Source organism: Aspergillus novofumigatus (assembly GCF_002847465.1).
Source record: "Aspergillus novofumigatus IBT 16806 chromosome Unknown P174scaffold_12, whole genome shotgun sequence".
NCBI classification, from domain to species: domain Eukaryota; kingdom Fungi; phylum Ascomycota; class Eurotiomycetes; order Eurotiales; family Aspergillaceae; genus Aspergillus; species Aspergillus novofumigatus.
The window spans coordinates 531,496-551,828 of NW_020194285.1; the positions used below are offsets into that span (position 1 = coordinate 531,496).

Genomic DNA, 20,333 nt, shown 5'->3' on the forward strand with positions numbered 1-20,333 from the left:
CCAACTATCTATCTACTTATTATTTTAATGTTGACTCAGCGTTTCACGTAATTCCGTTTCTATCCAAAGGATATGGAATACGTTCTGGGCAGGAATCTGAGGTGCATGACTGGAACCTCATCCCGGTCAAATACATTCGCCCATGTGATGATGCACGAGTCGTACCCGTCGATCCTCTTCGAGACCGTCTTTCAGTAGCCTTAACTATTTTGTAACAACTCCCTATGCGACGGAAGAACACCCGCGTTCTCAAATGACCGATATGTTTCGATCCAGGTGTCGAGTGTCTTATCAACCCGATGCCAACCGAATTTCCTAGCCTTGCTGATTGATGAGATCATCAGCCATGACTTACCTGTAGCCCAGTTGAAGAACCCCCATGTGCCCCAGTCAAAGGCTTCACGCTTGCCCCCGTACTTCTGGACTACTCTCTCCCATACCTCCTTCTTATCTTTTGCCCATTCCACCATGTCAATCTCATTGCTTAGGGTTTCAGCTTGACCAGCAGCCTTTTCGAACTTGGGCTCAGGGACCTGTAGGGGTGGTTAGATTTCCTGGGTTTCTCTACCGAGGGAAGGGAAATACTTCAAACCTTAAGGCCAAAGTACTCCGCAATGTCCTGCCACAGGTACTTCCACACAAAGACATCACCATTCACGTGGTTGAAGGCCTCATCTTTGCAGTGGTCGTGGCTTACGGCCCAGACTGAAAGATCAGCAAGACTAGGAGCATAAGAGCTGTCATCAACGGAGTTCCAGAAGTACTCATTGCCGGGGAATTTGGCGGGCTCGTTAAGCTCACGGCAGATAAGCATGTAGATGACAATGGTTAATGCCCCGACATGCTGTTTGCTAGAGAATCGCGGATCACTTAGAGCTGGCTCTTCATTCATGGCTGAGACAGGGAGAATAAATCTGTTATGCTCTTATGTATAATACTCACCGTGAGGTGCAAATCCATTTATGGCATTTGGACGGATAATATTATACGACCAGGTGCGCCGTCGCTTCTGAACTGCCCGCAGATAGTCCTCCTGACTGTAGTAGAAATTGTACCCCTGGTCATTGTAACGGGGAAAGTCCTCCTCCAGAGGAACTTTGACAGGACCGAGATGCACTCCGTAATACTAGCTCACGATATCAGCTATTTGGACTCCGGCCATGATCAAACCGTTGAAACGCTCACCTTGCCACCCGTCTGCAATCACACTCGCTGCAACCTCGGGCACACAGTATCCAGCGCGTCGAGGAAATTATGGAACAGAGGAACATTCTTCTCACGGAGGACCCTGAAATCGTCGTTGTGGACGTAGGACGTGAAAAATGCGTGCGTAACCGGGGCGCAGATATCTTTCATCTTTGCAATGATCTTCTCCAAAGGAGCGAGGAAATCGAGGGCGACGAACTCGACACGCGGGTCGATCCAGGGATTTGGGAGCGGTCGTCTCGATGTCACAATGATCTTAGACCTACCGCGAAGGACGCTGTTAGTTTTTTGCCTTTCAACATGTGCTCAGGACATTTATCGTACCATTCCTCCCTGGGCTGTCGAACGAGGTGCTCGGTGATTGCAAAGCCGCTGATGCCGTTGGCACCGGTAACAAAAGCTAGCTTTTCAGACTGGAGGCCCATTTGCATCTTGTATCGCACTCGAAATGCTGTCACTTCTGTGTCTGTCGGTGGGTTTTTTCTTACTTCCAACACGGGCGTGATGTCGATTTTTGAATCACCTACCTTGCTTGTTCCATGCAAGGACACGGAAATATAGGAACTGGAATCTGTCCGGAGCTGATGACGATGGGGCATCGCTGCCGAGCTCATGCTGAAAATGGGGTGTCAGATTGCTGATCATCTTGAGGGTAGCCGGTTTGTAGCTATGCTGCGTCGATTCAGTGAGTCAAGTGAATCCACCACGGCGTTGTCTTGTCCGGATTGCTCATGCCGGTCGTTTCTCAGCATGCAGCCCCTCTAAGAGATGCCATCAAGAGCGTTCCGAATTGATTGACATGGACCGAAGACATTGAGTGGATCGAGGGTTTGTGGGTCGCTCACAATGGTTCCTTTTCCTCCGTGGTTATTGAGAAAGAATTCCGTTGAATTTCCGTTCATAACCTGCTTAACCGTTGAAAGGATGCTGACCGACTTGTCAAAGCCCCACTTGATTTCCATGTAGACTCCAGGCTGAATGAACGATGGAAGACCAGGTGATCGAAGGACAGCCGTGTCGGAAGTGGCCACATGAGGGCAGTTTGCAGTTCAACCGGACTCTCGGCACCATAGGCTAAGCCTGCAGGCAACACTTACTTACGGTGTATTCTGTACGAAATCACCTTTAGACGTCGAGCCCAATCTGCCTTGTATAGTACTCTGGAATCCTACATTCTCTTTCGGAGCCATAGACTGATGAAGCTGTAGCAGATCATCCACAAAGACATGACTCGCGGGGCCCGAATCCTGTTCGCATCCCACGTCTTCTTCCACCAAGCAGTTCAAGAGCACGGAGTTTGTACTTTTAGCAGCGTTACTCTCGTTCTAAGTTCCCTGTCTTTCTGCTAAACCCGAATATCGTTTGCATTTGTCTGGCCTATCACGTCAAATACCCAACAGTCGTAACTCGATTTACTAAGAATTGCCCTGTCGATGCTCATGCTATGTGTCCATACCTAGCTCCCGGAACCATATCGTCTCAGAGATAAACGATTGGCCTCAGTGAGGACGAGGCCAAAGCCCAAATCCAGAACCCACGTCCCGAAATGGACGTTCAATACGATCCACCCATGCGCAATCCCGACTTCGAAGTCGACTGGGAGCCGGATGACCCAGAAAATCCTCGAAATTGGTCCATTTGGTATCGAAGTTTTATTGTTGGCGCTGTTTCTTTCTCCACCACCTGCGTGTTTGTGGCCTGTCTTCCTTCGACTGACTATATTCCCCCAAACTGACTCAGCCACCTCAGAATCCTGTATTCTACATCATACACTTCCGGAGTACCTGGCATCCAGAAAGAGTTTGGCATTGAGTCTCGGACGATGGTCCTCCTTGGGTTGACGACCTACCTACTGGGACTGGCTGCGGGCTGTCTGATTTTGGCTCCCCTATCAGAGATGTACGGACGCCGCCTTATCTACCTAGTCACAACTGCTCTTTTTGCAGTGTTAATGATACCCGTGGCACTGGCACCCAACCTGGCGGCTGTTTTAGTCAGCCGTGTATTTAGTGGATTTTTCGGGAGTGCAACGATTGCAAGCGCCCCTGGCACAGTGAATGACGTCGTCAGTGAGAAGCACCGTGCTCTGGCATTTAGTCTGTGGAGCTTGGGGGCTATGAATGGGCCTGTACTAGGTATGTCCATCTTCTTGCCCTGAGACTTGTGAATTGAGAGGCCCCATCATCGGCGGTTTCGTATACCAGTATCTCGGTTGGCGATGGACCAATTGGGTTGTCCTCGTCTGTGCCGGAGTAAGCCTCGTCGCTTTGGCGTTTTCTAAAGAAACTTATGCACCGGCAATCCTGCGGGCCAAGACACAGAAAAAGCAGAAAGAGACGGAAGACCTCCGGTGGTGGAGCCGACATGACACTAGCCACAACGGTTGGAAACTCCTTCGAATGAACCTAGCACGGCCCTTTTCCATGGCCGTCTTCGAGCCTATATGCCTCTTCTGGAATCTCTACGTAGGTGTTGTGTACGCGGTGTTGTTCCTCTGTTTTGTTGGATACCCGATCGTCTTCGAAGAGGAACGAGGCTGGTCTCCCGGGCTGGCAGGGCTGGGATACTGCGGGATCGGCGTTGGCGTTGTGCTGGCGGTATTGGCAGAGCCCTTGATGCGCACGCTGATCAATCTACACCCGCGGGACCCTTTGACTGGACAGATCTCGCCAGAAGCGTCTGTCAGCCCGGTCTGCATCGGGAGCATATTGATCCCCATCGGCGAAATTTGGTTTTCGTGGACGGCGCGGCCGTCAATCCACTGGATTTGGCCGATCCTAGCTGGGGTGCCGTTTGGTCTGGGAAATGGGCTGGTATTCATCTATGCTACCAATTACCTTGCCGGAAGCTACACAATTTATGCCGCGTCGGCTCTGGCCGGGAACTCAATGGTGCGGTACATATTTGGGGGAGTTTTGCCCTTGGCTGGATCTCAGATGTATCACCGAAGGGGATCTGAGTACTCGGGGACCATGCTGGCGCTGCTGGAAATCGCTCTCATTCCAATTCCGCTGGTTTTCTACCGATATGGATGGAAGATTCGCCAACGCAGTCCAATAATTTCGAGGAGAGAACGAGATCGACTAATGTAGGAGGACGGGGTGCTACAGAGGAAAAGCCTATGTGCCATATCCACGAAGCAACATTCCAACGAGCCTTATTAGCTATTAGGTCTGCGTGTCCTGCAAGGAACTTCCTTTTCTAGTATAACTATAGTGGATCTCTCCCTGAGCCATCCTTGGCCATCCTGGTATAAAACATACCAATCTGTGAGGGTCAAAGCTAGTATAAAGGGATACAAGATTGGGATTAGTAGTCTGCTTTCTGGATAATAGGATTATTACGAGCGTCTATGAGGTTAATCTTTGCAAGTAGCAAATGCTAAAAAGATTTTATAGCTTAATATCCAGACACATCTCCGCTTTGCTTTCATTGAAATATATTTTGATTTTGGGCAAGGTTGATTATACTTAAACTCACATCTGAAAGCATGAGCTTTTATATACAAGTTGAATATCAGATTGATCTCCAATCGATCTGATTCAGTGCAGAATAAGTTCGATATACGAAACTCTACTGCCTACTTGATAGAGCCTCGATTCACAACAGGCTCTGGTGTCAACCAATCGCTGCACCCTTCTCCTTTGTAATTCACCGCAACTGGTGGTGCAGAGGTGATGATTGACTGAAATTGCCCCATGTCAATCTAGGCAAATAGTACATTACCGCTGCCTAAGAAAATGACTATAGTAATAAGGACTACGGAGCTTTGATCCCCTTGTCTTTCCAGTTCTAGTATGACATATTATGGTCAGGTACAGCGAGGCTTCCGTTTGTGGGCTGGTCCCACGGTGAGGTACAAGGAATGGTGCATATAGGCCAGGAGGGGAAGGACATCTGTGCCGACGTAACCCATGCCTTTTCCACTTCGTACGTTCATAACGATGACTTCAACTTGCTGCGGGAAAAGAAAGTCCCCCTGGTCGCAACTTCCTTGACGCCGTCGATGCCGTGCCCCAAGCTGTAGCGCGTGTGCCTCCAGGCTGGCGGCAAGGTATGTCAACCCCATTCCCCTAGAAATATCCGTCTGACCTGGATTAGTATTATGGTGTCCATATTGGAACTGTGAGAGTGCCATTAGGAGAACGGTTCCCCGCTACGATGACAAGCGCTACTACTTCTACTATTCGCAAGAAGGTCATCTGACAACTTGAGGGGCTATGTACAAGATGAATTGGATTGGAATTCAATCTGTCTCTACGCTGAATACATTCTGTATACGAAGCTGTCATCCATACTACCAGCAGAATTCTGTTTGACCAGGCCAACCAGATGCCTTGAATCTACCATAGTTTCACAGCCACGATCTTCGCCGGCTCGACCATCGTACAAGAAACTGGCGAAGACATTCCCCCATTTGTAGTAACGTACAGGGTCCTTCCATCTTGGCTCCTCGTAACAGCTGTCAAGCCCGCCACCGTCAACTCATTCAACCCGCCAGCAACAAGACGGACCTTCCCATCAGGCAACACCTCAAACAGCCTATTCTCACTGTTTGTAGCTAAGTACGCCCTTCCATCCTGCGCCAAGTAGAAGTCATCAAGCGTGAGCCCGCTGGTGATTATCTCCATATGACTCGTTTGCACCATGTCCTTGTTAACGGGTATCCGTCCAAAAATCCCCTTTGAGGTACTAGTAAAATACACGTAGCCGTCCCGGACTTTTACCCCATTAACCCCGATCCTGGTGCTGGATGAGGATGCAGGCAACATCACGCTCTTCGACAGGCCAGCCGAGTACTCTCCGCTCGTTATGTTCAGACGCCAGATTTCTCCTTTTACAGCGTCGGTGATGAGGTAGATGTCTTCGTTGACGCGGGTTATGCCGTCTAAGAAAGATGCTTCGGGCATGCGAACGAGGGGGCGGGCAATAGGATGGTCAGGATCTGTGACGTCGATGGTCCAGATCGCGAAGGAGGCTGGGGTGGCAGTGAATGTGGACATTGAGACGTTGCCGGCTACGACCGCGTAGGTGTCGTGGTCTATGGGTGCTATGCCAAGGAGGCTGGTAGCGTTAGGGAAGGTGTAGAGGAGGCTACCGGATCCTGCGGTGTTGTTGGGACCTCGGGTGATGGACCATAACTCCGGAAGGTCTAAGCGTGTAGCTAAGAGGTTTCCGTTTGGTCGGACAAAGATGTTCTCAAACCAAGTGTTGTTTTTGTCGAGTTGGAAGATTATTGAGGTTGAAGCGAGTGTGTGGTTGGTTGTTGGTACGAGGCAAGGGGAGGAGCGGGCGAAGCATACTTGACTGCAGAAAGCCAGGATAGCGAGAGACCTAAAGTTCATCTTGGTGAAGTAGGACATTGTCAGATACAGACGGCAAGGATCGTCTCAATTCTCCCTGCTTGCTGAAGCCCCTTTGAACTACAGAAGCGTATTTATACTGAAAGCCTAAGCTGTGGATAACACGATTAGTCTTCATCCGATTTCGCAAGCATAGATATTCAGGTAATCCAGGCTTCGTCAGCTAGGTAGGAGCCGATTTTCCAAGGAAAAATTGCCGATCTAAGCTATCTACGGAATTTCGTCCAAATTCGACCTACACGCATAGGATGCCGAATCCCGTGAAACAGCACAGGACTATTTGATTGGCCTAATGGATATAGGAGATATAGTCAACCATAAAGCATAACTCATGTTTCAAAAGATGCAGCTACTCGCGTCGAGAGGAGCAGAAGTCTCCAAATCGCCGCCTTCCGTAACGTCTCTTTTGCGCAGTTCGAGATATAGGAAGCTCGAGGATTCGGATTCTCTGCCTTTTTCGCCTGACTGACCTAATAGACTTCTGTAACAGGTGTAAGTATGCCAGAGTCTCAGAGCAACAGACGAGACGGTGCTGTTTGCCGGTGGGCGTCTTGGAGATCACTAATGTGATTTTCTCAGCATCCTCACCTACTATATAAATGCATTCTAGACAGGCGAACTTTTATCGTCGCCCAGGCGCCTGTGCTGGCCATTTGCCTTTGGTTCTGTTCTTGCGGACCCTTTACTATTTAGCCAGATTTCCCGCAATTGCCTGTACCACGCCGTTTCCTATATCTTTTCTTCACTTGCCTCCTCCCTCTCACTTTTCTACCTCATAAAGAGTAGCATTTGCATGGGTTCGACTTTTTGGGTCCCAAATGCCTAACCAGCGGGAAAATCTGTCGCATACACGACATTGTTGGCTCTTCGTAGAGCGTTGGGATGCTACTCCTCGCAGCACGACCATGCTATTGTCGGGGATGTATAGGAAACCACCAACCGTCCGTGGGACATTGCTCGGTCCAACGCGAGCTCCCCCAGTCAACTGGCCAAATAGGACAGATAAATTTCGGAACCAAATATTGGCCTCACCTTTCCCGAATGAGTACAGGATCATGGTTTCACTATGCTGCCATAACAGAAAGAAACGCGATTAACTGACAGGCGTCGCTAGACTAGACGAGAGAGTGAAGTAAGTGCACCGTCAGCACTCTTCGATATACGGCCTTTGGCTCTCAGGATCGCGGCTCGTAGGTCTCCTTGCAGAAGACGAAAAATTTCTAGGGAAATCCCAGGGAAAATGAGCCTGACCCAGCGCCGGCCTGGATACTGATAAACAAATCCGCCACTAATGGGACCTGTATCGGAAGTATCAGTCCGATGTCATATCGCCGGACCGTTGCTCGGGAGGTGTCTATCGGGGAAAGCTCTCTTAGTTGACGGAATTGGCTCGGAAATGCTTGCTACCCGCAAAAGCGGATACACTACTTGGAGCGGACCCATGGAAACTACGGGATAGAAGTAAATGGTTTGAATAAGCCCAGCCACAGCCGTGCCGATCATCAATGTCCTACGCTGACTCGTCCACTGGTTCTGAGATTCTGTGGAGCATGAAGACTGCCCAGTCAATATACTATGGTACAAGCTCTGATACGTTCTTCGGGTGGCTGGCCTGCATATCGCCCGTCCGCTCTCCGGCGGATACTTCAGCAACGCATTTTCGAATTTATGTGCCTTGGGGCAGATCCTTCCAAACACGTCAAATTCCGCTTCCGAAGACAAAGCTAACGCCGACATGATCCCTCTGATCCAAAATGCCCTAGCATGCCGTTGTATCCGGCCCTCGTATCGTCTCGGGTGTTCGGAAGAGACTAAAATCGACGGACATATTGAGCCGAAGGTAGATGAGGCCAGTTATAAAACGGAGCGCCAGGTAATGAGGGAAGGCAAGAAAGACTGGGCACAGCAACATTCGAACAAGTGACGTTTTCGATTAATCCTGAATCATGACTGCTTTACCAAGTGCGAAGATTGCCTTCGTCACCGGTGCCAATGGCATCAGCGGGTACTCTATAATCGAGCACCTGGTACGCCAGCCTAAGGAGGAGTGGTATGACTGACACCCAATTTGCGCTTGATAGCCTATGTCCATCTCAAGGGCCGCAAGATGCTTACGAGTTTTTCAGGAGCAAGATAATCGTGACATCTAGAAAGCCTCTTCCGAATGGTTGGACCGACCCGCGAGTAGAATTCATAGCAATAGATTTTCTCGATCCGGTCGAGAAAATTATTGCCAAAATACGGGATATCTGCGCGGATGTTACACACGCCTTCTTCACTTCGTACGTCCACAATGATGACTTCAGTGTGCTCAGGGAAATGAATGTTCCTTTGTTCCGCAACTTCCTCGATGCAGTGGACGCAGTGTGTCCTTTGCTGCAGCGAGTGTGCCTTCAAACAGGCGGAAAGGTATGCCAGTGCTCCAGTATAACACGAATCACTGTATTGACATAACTGATCTAGTACTACGGTGTGCACCTGGGACCGGTGAAGGTGCCCCTGGAGGAGTGGTTTCCTCGGTATGACGATAAGGGATACAATTTCTACTACCCTCAGGAAGACTATTTGAAGGAAGTTCAAAGTCGACGGAAGAGCTGGTCGTACAACATCATTCGTCCCAATGCTATCAATGGCTACGCACCTCATGGTAGGAGAGCAATTTCCATTTCTTGTTACCCTAATCCCCTAAAAAAGAAAGAAAGATCCAAGCTAAATGATCCGCAGCAAATGGAATGTCCGAGGTGTTGACAATTGCTATTTACATGTTGATCTGCCGAGAGTTGAATCAACCTGCAGCATTCCCAGGAAACAAATACTTCTGGAACTCCATTGATGATAACTCTTATGCTCCAAGCCTTGCAGATCTCTCGGTATGGGTTGCCAGTCATGATCACTGCAAAAATGAGGCCTTCAACCATGCCAATGGTGACGTATTTGTGTGGAAGTATATCTGGCAGGACTTTGCTGCCTATCTTGGTCTTGAGGTTCGTACACACCCCATCATGCATTTACCGGCCATTTCAGTACTAAGCATACAGGGACAGGTTCCCGAACCTAAATTTGAGAAGGCTGGTGGACAAGCTACTACTTTGGCCAACGAGATCAATATGGTTGAATGGGCCAGAGATAAGCGTTCTATTTGGGAGCAAATTGTCTCCAAGTATGGTGGCAAGATTGAGGCCTTCGACTGGGCTACTTGGGGGTTTATGAACTGGGCCACGGGCAAATCCTGGCTGACAATCTCGTCCATAAATAAGGCGAGGAAATTCGGATGGCAGCGGAACGATAAGACACTGGACACCTGGGTTGAGACCTACCGGTCCTTCGAGAACGCTGGTGTCCTTCCACCTCGGCGAGCGTTAACTCAATAAAGCCAGGTCCAAGCAATTTTAAGTGAGCATTTTACATGAGCACGTGAAGTTGGTTATAGGCTATCCTCTACTTTTGAACGTCAAGTTACCATTATCAAAAGGGCGATTAGAGGACTCGTTTTATACGCCAAGTCGAGAAATTTCTTCAATTTCTAGGTTTTATTTGAGGTATGCTACCAACCCGAACTTGACCTTGGGAAAAATCCAAGATACCAAAGGGAATTAAGGTACAAGCTTCGCCCTGCTCGATCAAACATCCGTATATTCGTATAGAAACCTATCTATTCCTGACATCAGTATATATCAGATTACATAATATACATATATTCTCGAGCGAGTCGTGAGCAAGATCGTCCTTTACAGATTGTGCAAGTAAAATACCTGTAGTCAATTATATTTGGTGAACAAAGTTTCCTGTGACGGCCGAGTTGATGCATCATGATATGGTCAACTAGACAAAAGATCATTGGCCCACACCTGTCGGTAAACCTCATTATACCCCTTGATATTCAGCTGAGACCCAATCCTGCTTAAACAAAACCTACGCAGAACCAGGGTAACCAGAAATTGCTGCTCTTGTCTGCGTATCGTTCCTGACGCCCATGCGGCTTTAAATTTCCTTAGTCACTGAAGGATTTCTTAATAAGGCTCATGCTACCTGATAAAATTGAATGGACATCGAAGCACTTTGGTGTGTATGAATATAGGATGAACTTCTAGTTGCCTCAACATTCGGACCCCGCTTAACCCACCTTGCTTCTCAGGGTCGCATACGCGATATTCAAATGGAAAAAGAATTTCGGCAGCCCAAACCGACTCGCGTCCGTCGACCCAGTAAACGTTGCCTCAAACGTGCGGAAGTGCACCTGTAGCTCCTTATGACACCTATCTTTATACTGCCATCTACAACGAGTCAAATATCGTTGTCAGTACGACTGGATCAGCTGTTTACGTACCAACACTCCATATTCACAATGTAATCAATGCCATCCTATTCGGCAATAGCGCATAGGCTATATTATTCAGAGTACAGTTTACAAAGGACACATATTTCTGCTGTTGTCATAGCGTTCATCTTCTGCGCAATCCGTACCGTCCACATCTCATTCCAACACAGTAACACCCATCTTCCGTGGTGGAACACATCTCGCGAACAAGGTATCAATCTCAATGAACGTTCGGCCCTTCAACTCAGGAATGTAGAGATAGCTTCCCAGCGTAGCAGCAGCAGCCAACCCACCAAACACAAACCCCACTTTGCCCTTCAAGTTGCCCTCGTCCGGATTGACCATATACGGAACAGCAAAGTTCATCGCAATCCCAAACACAGCTTGAGTCGCGGTAGCCAAGGCAGTGGTGCGCGCACGTAGAGTCGGACTCGAGGTTTCGCTTAGTAGGACGAACGCGATGGCGCCAATGGTGAGGAAGTAGACGAACGCGTAGATAACGGTGCAGGAGGCCTGCACCTACTTGGCTGCACCGGTAGGCACAACGTCCACGATGCCAATCAGTAAGAGGAGGAGTGTCAATACCGCCATGCCGCCGACGAAGAGTGGGCGTCGACCCACGCGCTCCACTACAAACCAGCTGGTGATGTTCCCTGCGACTCCGCAGGCCGTAACACCAACTCCGAGATCGAAAGAGTGTGCCTCGTCGAGTCCTGCGAGTTGGAAGAAATAGGTCGAGTAGCCCAGGACGAAAATTATGCCGACAAAATGCTGGCACGCAAAGACGCCCACCGAGACACCCGTGCGCAGACGATTGGTGCCGCGGAAACAGTCTGCGAAGCTGGCCTTCTTCTGCAGCGATTCCTCCTCGATGGTAGTTTGCAGCGCGCTGAGCTTAGACTGTGCGTCAAAGTCCTCACCCCAGAGCCGCTGAAGGGATTTGAGCGCCTTTTCGGGTTGATTCTTGCGAGCATGGTACCATGGGCTTTCAGGTGCGAACGGCAAACCGAAAAGTAGAATGACGGTGAAGATCATCTGGACGGCGAACGGGCCGGCATACGCCCAGCGATCGGTCCGCGAGCCAAAAGCCTTGATGACGGCGTTTGAGAGAAGCTGGCCGATAGCGATGCCGAGGTTGATGCCTGCAGTGGACAGGCCACGTATCGCAACGGGGGCGATCTCGCTGCACACTAGTGGCCCGAGAGTCAGATAGAATCCGAGACCAACTCCGAGAATGAGCTTGGATATGAGGAAGGCGACCCGAGAGACGGAGAAGACTTCTCCAAGACAGCCACCGGCGCAGAGGAGGATGGCAGCTAGCAGGGCGAGTTTCCTTCCCGCACGATCGGCTAGCCAGCTGCAGATGAAGCCACCGAAGAACCCTCCCACAGAGCTGATGACGTTGAAGGCTGTCTGCCAATTGGCAGGCAAGACCGGCTCGTTATCAAAGATGTAGCCAAAGTCGCGCCGGAAGGATGGGACCGAGATCATGGCGCCGTTGATTTGAGAGTCGAAGCCCCTGATATCCCGGTCAGTATTTTTTCCTTTCCGTAGACATAAATAGATAGGGCCATACCAGCCAATAGCACAAAAAGCCCAGTAGAATGACCAGCCGATCAGTCCTTTATGATGCTTCCAGACATCTTGAAAAGTCAGAGAATGCTCATGGTCATTGTCGGCTGTGGTGTGCATTTTCTTGTCGGCGATTGGAGATGGACCAACAGCCTCCTCATGCTGAACAGAGAGATCCTTGACTTCCATGTTGTCTTTGTTATATGAAGTTGTGGTACGTGTGGAATCGATCTCCAGTAGCATAATGGCGAGAGAGACGGTCTCTTTATGCAGGACATCTTGCGCAAGGCGTCAGGAGAATAACCGGCCACATGCCCTTAAGATGTCACTGCAAACCATGATAACTAAGGAGCCGTGAGTTAGTAAACTTACTGCACCATCTCCGGGTAATTGAGGGCGATGGAGGTAGCTAGATTCACGGTCCCCCGGATGATCTGGGGTTGTCTGCGTGCGGAGAAACCCAGAAAGTTATCAACCGGAACTCAGATTTTCGGCTAGACAGACTCCGCTTAACCATATCCAGGTGGACGGTGGCTGATGGCTCATGGCTGGTTCTCAACAAGTGACCACCATCCTCCGCTGTAAAATACAGACTATCTATAGGGTGGTAATTAAAGTCGACTTGGTAATAATATAGGCTCACCAACTGATTAGACGTATATGTTAATAATGCCGTCGAATTTGAATGCTTCAGATAGACTTAACCTGAACAGTTTGAGCTATATTTGAAGGCAGACAACCCAGGGCAAGGATTATCCTTCCATCTAACAGTCATAATGCTTTCTGTTTGCCAGGATTACTCGAAATATCCAGCACAAGAGTGCCTGATCTGCTTCAGGTCTAGTTCCAGAATCAGACCCATCTAAGGAGCGACATTCCGCGCCGTCCGGACTTGATTCGTTGCTCTCGCTTTTGCTCGGGAAGCCGATTCTTCACCGAACCTTAATTCGACCACGATATAAGACATCCTCCAGAAGCGATACTCCGCGATGGTCACTTCTCCGCTATTTGTTCCTCACCAGACAACGCACTGACGCACATAGTCTACTCTCACCAACATGCCATCCTCCCCGCAAAGTCCGAATCCAATCCCAGCTACGACGTCCAAAAGACCCGCCCCCAGAGGCAATGCTGCGTATCCGCGGAAGCGAGCCGTCACAGCCTGTCAGGTCTGCCGTGCTCGACGCACCAAATGCGACAACCTCAAGCCATCCTGTTCATTCTGCCTAAAGGTCGGGGCGAAATGCATCCAATCACCCGTGGATCTTTCTAGCTACGACCCGGCAAGTATCAAAATTCTCGAGCGGTTGGACGAGATCGAACAGCACATCTTGCGCTCCCAGGGCGCCTCGACGGATTTTCTTCCGAAATCACCAGAAAACGTTCTACCCAAGTCGACGGTAACCTCGAAAGTCGAGACGGTAGACCCAGCGCGGGTACTTGTTCAACCGCTAGAGAACATCCTTCAGTGGCAATGTCTCGGGCTCGATCCTACCACCCCTGGAATGCAGGAGCAGCCATCGCAAGCATGGTCCGACATCACCAATCATCTCGCAGCGGTTGATCTCAATGCGCAATTTACTGGTTCAGCCGTGGACCGATTCTTCACACATGTCCATGTCAAGAACCCGATCCTTAACGAACGCGAGACGCGCCGCCTCATTACCCGCATCTCCATGCATGGGATCGACTGGTCTCCCGACTCGTGCCTGGCCTTGTTAGTCTGCGCATTGGGGACACTAACCACTCCATTTGGCGAGGCCCAGTGCCAGACACACCCCGGTACTGAGGTCTACCAGACTGCGCAATCCCTTTACACGGCGGCCCAGAAGCGCATCGGGAGCGTCTTCTGCTCGGGAGGCTTGAGGGAGGCTCAATGTCTGTTTTTGTCCGGGGTCTACATGATGAGTATTTTCCAGCGGGAGCATGCGTGGAGGTACTTCCTACAGGCACTGGCGTGCTGTCAACAGTTTTCTTTCCTTCGACCTGGGAAAGGATCCGGAGTGCCACTGCAGAGCAACCGCATCGCGGAGCAAGCAATCTACTGGTCCGCCTGGAAATCCGAACGAGAGATCCGCCTTGATCTGCAAGCGCCAGACTTCGCTCTCTCGCAGGCAGAACTGGCCATTTATCCGCCGTTCTTCCCTACCCCGCCGGAATCGCACGAGGTGATTCCTGCCTCTGATCCTACCGCCATGGCCATGGATGAGATCGCACAGCGGGAACGTCTTGCATGGTACTTTTACTTGTCCGAAATCTCTCTTCGGCGGCTGCATTTCCGAGTCGCCAGTTCCATTCTCCACATGCCCGTGCCATCGGAATCTGACTTACTGGAGGAACTGGCCAAGGCGACGGAGGAGCATGAGGAGCAAGCTCAGGAATGGGTTACAGCCTTGCCGACTATTCTCTCACTCCAAGCTCCACCTGGAAACGACGATGTCTGCCATTTCATCTTGAGGGGACACCTCCTCAACTTCTACGAGATGATCTACTGGCCTTTTGTAGACGCAGCAATCAACCGTACAGGTTTTCAGCATACCCATAGACAGAGTCCTTTACTCCGCAGCCTCGTCCAGAAAGGGCTCCACCGTCATGTGGAGAGGATGTATGTAAATCAGCCGGGATTCTATCATCGGCACCATGGCACGGTGTGTCTGATTCGGTCCTGTAATCGAAGTGCCTTGATCCTGCTGGCTGCAGCTTCGGTGGTACAATCTTCTTTGGAACAAGGAGTTCCATCGCCTCTGATACTGCCTGAGAACTGGGAACATGCGGTTGCGCTGGCGATCGATTTAAACCGGTATTGGGAGGGGGAGTCCGCGGACTGCAGGTTCATGCGCCCGATACTGGAGTTACTCTGGGCGCGAGTACGGATTTTGGACAATGTATAATCATATATATGTTAAAACATCATCAATAAATTTATTCGTGTAGCCAGCCGAACCTTCGAGTAGCGCTTCAACACTGGTTTCCGAAAAGGCAGCTCAATGTCCAGAGCATGATAGACCTACCGACCCCAACGCGGTTTAGCCGTGCATTTACCCTTGATTGATCTCATTTATCCAGTATAATTTTACAGACAACTTCAATGTCAATCTGTGGCGAAAAGGGATGTCGCATGACTGTGGACGCCATTTCCACACTATCGCGGAGTATCGCTCGCTCTGAAGGATGAGGGGAAGATATACAGAATGGAAAGTCCTTATGGGTCGATGCGAATCGCACTAGATAGAAGTTAAATAATTCCCTCGAGTCGCTATCTCAAAAGAGGGCCAAATTTTCGTTATCTCCCTTTTCAAAGCACCTCCCACTTCAACTCGATACACCTACCTTGCAGTCAATCAGCCATGTCTCCTCAGGTCAACGACTCAACCACGCATAATACTCCCATATTCAAAGGCAGCCTCCTCCATGTCTCCGGCACATCCATTGTCGATGCATTCGGCAATCCGGTCGTCCTCAAGGGCGCAGCTCTGGGCGGCTTTCTGAACATGGAAAACTTCATCACAGGCTACAGCGGCCACGAACACGAGCATCGTGCCCAGATGAGCGCCGTGCTAGGCCCTGAAAAGGCACAATTCTTCTTCGACCGCTTAATCCACTACTCCTTCACCGAGGGTGACGCGGCCTTCTTCGCTTCGCTAGGTCTAAACTGCCTTCGCCTCCCCTTCAACTACCGCCACTTCATCGACGACACCGACCCCGCCGTAATCAAGAAGGCTGGCTTCGCCCTCCTAGACCGCGTAGTCAACATCTGCCGCCAATTCAACCTGTACGTTATTCTCGACCTCCACGCCGTCCCCGGGGGCCAGAATCAAGACTGGCACAGCGATAGCGGGCTTGCCCGCGCCCTCTTCTGGGACTTCAAGGTCTTCCAGGACCAGATGGTCAATCTGTGGGTCGAGATCGCGAAGCATTACGCGGGGGATCCTGTAATAGCGGGGTACAATCCGCTCAACGAGCCCGCAGATCCCGAGCACACCCGGCTGATTTCGTGGTACGAGCGCGTCGAGAGAGCCATCCGCGCCGTGGATCCTGACCACATCCTCTTCGTGGATGGAAATACCTACGCGATGGACTTCTCGCGGTTTACCACTGTCCTCCCCAACACAGTCTATGCGTGCCATGATTACGCCAAGATGGGGTTCCCCGGGCAGGAAGTGTATGCGGGGACGGACGAGCAAAAGGCTAAATTGCGGAGGCAGTTTGAGCGGAAGGTGCAATTCATGCGAGAGCGTGGGGTGCCGATCTGGAACGGCGAGTTTGGGCCTGTGTATCCTGATGCGCGGGAAGAGGATGCTGAGGCGACGAATGAGGCAAGGTTGGGCGTGCTGAGGGAGCAGTTGAGGATATATGCGGAGTCTGACATTAGCTGGAGCATCTGGCTGTACAAGGATATCGGGTACCAGGGGATGGTGTATGTTGATCCCGAGTCGCCATATATGAAGCTCATTGCGTCGTTCGTGGCGAAGAAACAGCGTCTCGGGCTGGACTTTTGGGGCTGCACAGATAGAAAGTCCGTCAAACATGTCTATGAGCCGTTTCTCCAGGGCTTGCGGGAAATGGTTGGGCCCGAGCTAGGGCAGAAGAAATATCCACCCGTCTGGACGTTCGACCGTCAGGTCGAGCGAGCAGTTAGAGAGTGTCTGCTGAGTGAGTATCTGGGTTGGGAATTTGCAGAGCTGTTCCGAGGTAAAACGGAGCAAGAGATAGAGGATCTGGCTCGGTCGTTTGCTTTCGAGAGCTGTGTGAAGAGGACGGGCCTAAATCGCGTTTTGCAGGAGGATGCAGGGCTTCTCAAGGGATAGGCTTTGGACATCCTATACAGCCATCTTATCGACAGACCTGGTTGTGAGATATTTCAGTGCTACCTACTCTCTTTGGGATGAGCGAAGACATTTATTGTGATGATTGGTAGCGAAAGCATTAATAGCATGCTCCCTCAAATATTCATTCTTCACCAGACTAAACCATACGTATGCCATGGCCACACTAGATCTCTCATGATCTCATCCTTCCCACCGACGTGCTCGCCTTCCGAAGAAAGGACTGTACCCAACTCTTGGATCAACATATTTGGTATGATCGCCACTGATCCCCAAAATAATATCCAGGCGCTTAAAGGCCCTGGTATCACATCGCCAAAGCGCATTCCGTGGATTATTGTATGAACCACCGATCCGGCCACAAAACATCATTCCAAAGCCGCGACCTCCGCGCACAGGTTATCGACCTTCTCCAGGAATACCAACCTGGAGAAATTGTTGTCGATTTTTAATACAGGATTACAATAGTGCATTGCTAGTTCTATGGATTCGTGCAAAGTTGGGCTGCGCCGGACGTTGTGGTGTGGATGACATTGGCCCCGAAACTGCCCACTAGAATGGATCTACCTGGATTAATACGGTACGTAATGAGAGTTTGGCAGGACCGACTTGCGAAGCTTTGCAAGGAGGCTGCAGGATGGGGACGCTGGATAAGCTGCTCAATGTGGTTTGGTATGCAAATCTCATGGGCGGATTTTTTAACCATGCAATTCACAAAGATCCCTGCCACCTGGCAGAAGGAATCACACAGGGGGCTCTCAGATGCGACCTTTTGCAGGCTAAGGATCTGAAGCTCCCTGAGCTTTGGCAATTGCTCCAGCCAATGCTGGTCTCCCTCTCGAAGGTATAACGCCTTCGCTCTCGGCTATATATCTCCCAGTTCCTCTCTTGCTGATGTTTAGATCCTAAAGTGAGACCACAACAGGGAATATTCAGCGCCAATGCCCCAAGGTTTAGTTGTCACCGAAGGCACGGCAGGAGTTGTGTAGCAACAAATTTCGCATTGTTAGACTGAGTTAGGCTGCCAAAGCTAGGTTGATGCTCAATGTGGAAAAGTTCTAAATCATAATTTTTAGGTAATTTGCAAAGCTCATTAATTCTGTGGTAACTGTCTGACTTGTAGATGGTGAGAGTTTTGAGGTTTAAGAACCTATCCTATTAGGGTTAGCATGGTTTCAAAGCAAAAGGAAACAATGATCTGATATTGAATTATGTTACCGATTGCCCGATTTAGAAGCATACGAATTGGCGAAGCACTGCCACTCTTGGCCGAATATTCGATAGTATTCGATCATTTGGAAGCCCCGCAATCCGACCCCTATCGAAGGCATAAATAGGAGATAGATAGTCATTCGTTTAGAAGAATCGGACCTTCATTGATTTTCGATTGGCCATATAGTTTACTAGTGATTTGGAAAGTTTATGTATCTTAGCGATTTCAACAGTTATGAGCCCGGCTTGCCCTTAAGAGACGCACGGATCGATTTGTTTGATCATTCTTCCAGGCCTGCATATTGGAAAGCTCTATCTCATGGTATTGGCGAGATATCTCATTGGAATTGCCTGATTCGGAAGAATTGAAGTTATATTGACACTGCTGTCACCCCTGAGTTGAAGCTGACATGGAGTACTATGCTGATGTCAGCCATATCTTACCGCTATCGAATCCGGAGAGTATCGGATATCGATATTTAGCCGAATTCTGGCTGGGCCAATCAGATCGCTGGATTCTACCATGGATTCAACTCACCGGATTGAGGAGATTTTACAGAGTTTTCATTTAGTCGATTATAAGTAGTTAGTTAGATATCTAGATTGCCAGAAATCAGACCTTCATTCATCCCGAATCATACCGTTTACTAGCGATTACCATAGATTCGCTATTATCGGGGATCGGTTGACAGTTATGAGCCCGGTTTGATCGACTGCTATCGGATACCACACCAACGAGGGAGTGAGGCCATTCGCAACGGGCCCATTCGCAACGGGTATCTCAGCGCCCTAGCAAGCCGATATGCCTGACTATTCGATCACCACTGATTCCGTGCCCACTCAGAGGGTCCCAATCATTCTGGATTGGCCAGATGATTGGTGGGCATGGATTGGATACATCTAAATGCTTGCTGAGTAGAAACGGGTCTGGAAATATGTTGATCCAGATGATCAAATGATTACTGTTGAAAAGCTGGTAGAACTAATCATGCTGCAGCCAGCGAAGCTAATTAATAAGATGACTTCAGATGAATGATCTGCCTGGCAGGAGATCTCCAGGCACTATAATTGTGAAGAGAGAAAGTATGACAAAGATGCAAACAGCCTAAGCATAGTATGGCAAGTGATCCAATCAATAGTCAGCCATAATCACTGGCATATCATTAAGAAGTGAGAGATAGTGAGGCAAACACTCATCAAGCTGTGAGATAAGATGAAACCAGATAAGATGACGCGCTAATCAGATCTGAATGTTTGATACACTAAGCTAGGCCTAAAGAGACATAATCAAAGCATTGATAAATGGCTAAATAATTAGACAAACATTATTAGTGAATGTGAAGATATAGAGCTCAAAGATCTTACTAGATATTCTGCTACTCTTAAATTCATTAATGCAGTGAGAGAGATAGATCCAGCCTATAGAGCTATTCAACAGTAAAAGCTGTGAGAAGATTGCATGCTTTCTATCTATAGTGAGATCAATGAGTTCTGGCACCAGGTGGGTGAATCAGAATTAAGATACAGCAGCAGACAGCTATTAAACCATGCCTTTGCCACCTTCCAGGGACAATCTGATTAATTACTAACAAGCTAATCAGATTGCCCGCTGCAAGACTGCCTGTGCGGCAAGAAACATTGTTATTAAGATTGCTACTATCTTATTCTGGATAGCCGCCCATCCAACTAGAAGCCAGATCTGAAGATAGTTAAGCAGATTGAGAATAAGATGAAAGGAAGCATGTTATTAAGATAAACTATTAAGCAAGCAATTAAGTGAGCCAGTCAGAAGGCTGATGGCGGTCAGTTAAATCAAACAGACTATGTAGCGGGCAG

The 20,333-nt window shown here is 49.4% G+C and overlaps 7 protein-coding genes across 7 annotated transcripts; 4 read left to right on the plus strand and 3 right to left on the minus strand.

Annotated features, from left to right (window-relative positions):
• Positions 1 to 31: 31 nt before the first annotated feature.
• Positions 32 to 1,637, minus strand: P174DRAFT_516419 (SDR family oxidoreductase; the record flags this gene model as incomplete). Its single annotated transcript, XM_024832332.1, has 6 exons — positions 32 to 533; positions 593 to 894; positions 943 to 1,126; positions 1,186 to 1,197; positions 1,231 to 1,468; positions 1,531 to 1,637. 6 exons carry the CDS (start codon positions 1,635 to 1,637, stop codon positions 201 to 203), a joined length of 1,176 nt encoding a protein of 391 aa, XP_024677417.1. The 3' UTR covers positions 32 to 200.
• Positions 1,638 to 2,752: 1,115 nt separating this feature from the next.
• P174DRAFT_379777 (MFS transporter) lies at positions 2,753 to 4,298 on the plus strand (the record flags this gene model as incomplete). The annotated part of the gene is made up of 3 exons (XM_024822937.1): positions 2,753 to 2,895; positions 2,956 to 3,341; positions 3,382 to 4,298. The coding sequence occupies 3 exons, from the start codon at positions 2,753 to 2,755 to the stop codon at positions 4,296 to 4,298; spliced, it is 1,446 nt and encodes a 481-aa protein (XP_024677418.1).
• A 1,251-nt stretch (positions 4,299 to 5,549) lies between these two features.
• P174DRAFT_379945 (uncharacterized protein) lies at positions 5,550 to 6,551 on the minus strand (the record flags this gene model as incomplete). Its single annotated transcript, XM_024822946.1, has 1 exon — positions 5,550 to 6,551. The coding sequence occupies one exon, from the start codon at positions 6,549 to 6,551 to the stop codon at positions 5,550 to 5,552; it is 1,002 nt and encodes a 333-aa protein (XP_024677419.1).
• Positions 6,552 to 8,467: 1,916 nt separating this feature from the next.
• On the plus strand, positions 8,468 to 10,274 carry P174DRAFT_446324 (SDR family oxidoreductase). The gene is made up of 4 exons (XM_024828553.1): positions 8,468 to 8,978; positions 9,033 to 9,216; positions 9,294 to 9,553; positions 9,614 to 10,274. The coding sequence occupies exons 1-4, from the start codon at positions 8,622 to 8,624 to the stop codon at positions 9,938 to 9,940; spliced, it is 1,128 nt and encodes a 375-aa protein (XP_024677420.1). The 5' UTR covers positions 8,468 to 8,621; the 3' UTR covers positions 9,941 to 10,274.
• A 769-nt stretch (positions 10,275 to 11,043) lies between these two features.
• Positions 11,044 to 12,648, minus strand: P174DRAFT_516421 (maltose permease; the record flags this gene model as incomplete). The annotated part of the gene is made up of 3 exons (XM_024832333.1): positions 11,044 to 11,406; positions 11,431 to 12,406; positions 12,464 to 12,648. 3 exons carry the CDS (start codon positions 12,646 to 12,648, stop codon positions 11,044 to 11,046), a joined length of 1,524 nt encoding a protein of 507 aa, XP_024677421.1.
• An 835-nt stretch (positions 12,649 to 13,483) lies between these two features.
• Positions 13,484 to 15,489, plus strand: P174DRAFT_455452 (uncharacterized protein; the record flags this gene model as incomplete). Its single annotated transcript, XM_024829324.1, has 3 exons — positions 13,484 to 15,064; positions 15,137 to 15,344; positions 15,394 to 15,489. The coding sequence occupies exons 1-3, from the start codon at positions 13,518 to 13,520 to the stop codon at positions 15,487 to 15,489; spliced, it is 1,851 nt and encodes a 616-aa protein (XP_024677422.1). The 5' UTR covers positions 13,484 to 13,517.
• Positions 15,490 to 15,806: 317 nt separating this feature from the next.
• Positions 15,807 to 17,267, plus strand: P174DRAFT_425838 (glycoside hydrolase family 5 protein; the record flags this gene model as incomplete). The annotated part of the gene is made up of 1 exon (XM_024825324.1): positions 15,807 to 17,267. One exon carries the CDS (start codon positions 15,807 to 15,809, stop codon positions 17,265 to 17,267), a length of 1,461 nt encoding a protein of 486 aa, XP_024677423.1.
• Positions 17,268 to 20,333: the final 3,066 nt, after the last annotated feature.

What these genes read in the sequence shown, in the direction of transcription:
- P174DRAFT_446324 (XM_024828553.1), top strand. Translation starts at nt 8,622, where the DNA reads ATGACTGACACCCAATTTGCGCTTGATAGCCTATGTCCATCTCAAGGG. An exon ending in GCCTTCAAACAGGCGGAAAG is followed by an intron (nt 8,979 to 9,032) that starts GTATGCCAGTGC and finishes TAACTGATCTAG; the next exon opens with TACTACGGTGTGCACCTGGG. An exon ending in CTGCCTATCTTGGTCTTGAG is followed by an intron (nt 9,554 to 9,613) that starts GTTCGTACACAC and finishes ATACAGGGACAG; the next exon opens with GTTCCCGAACCTAAATTTGA.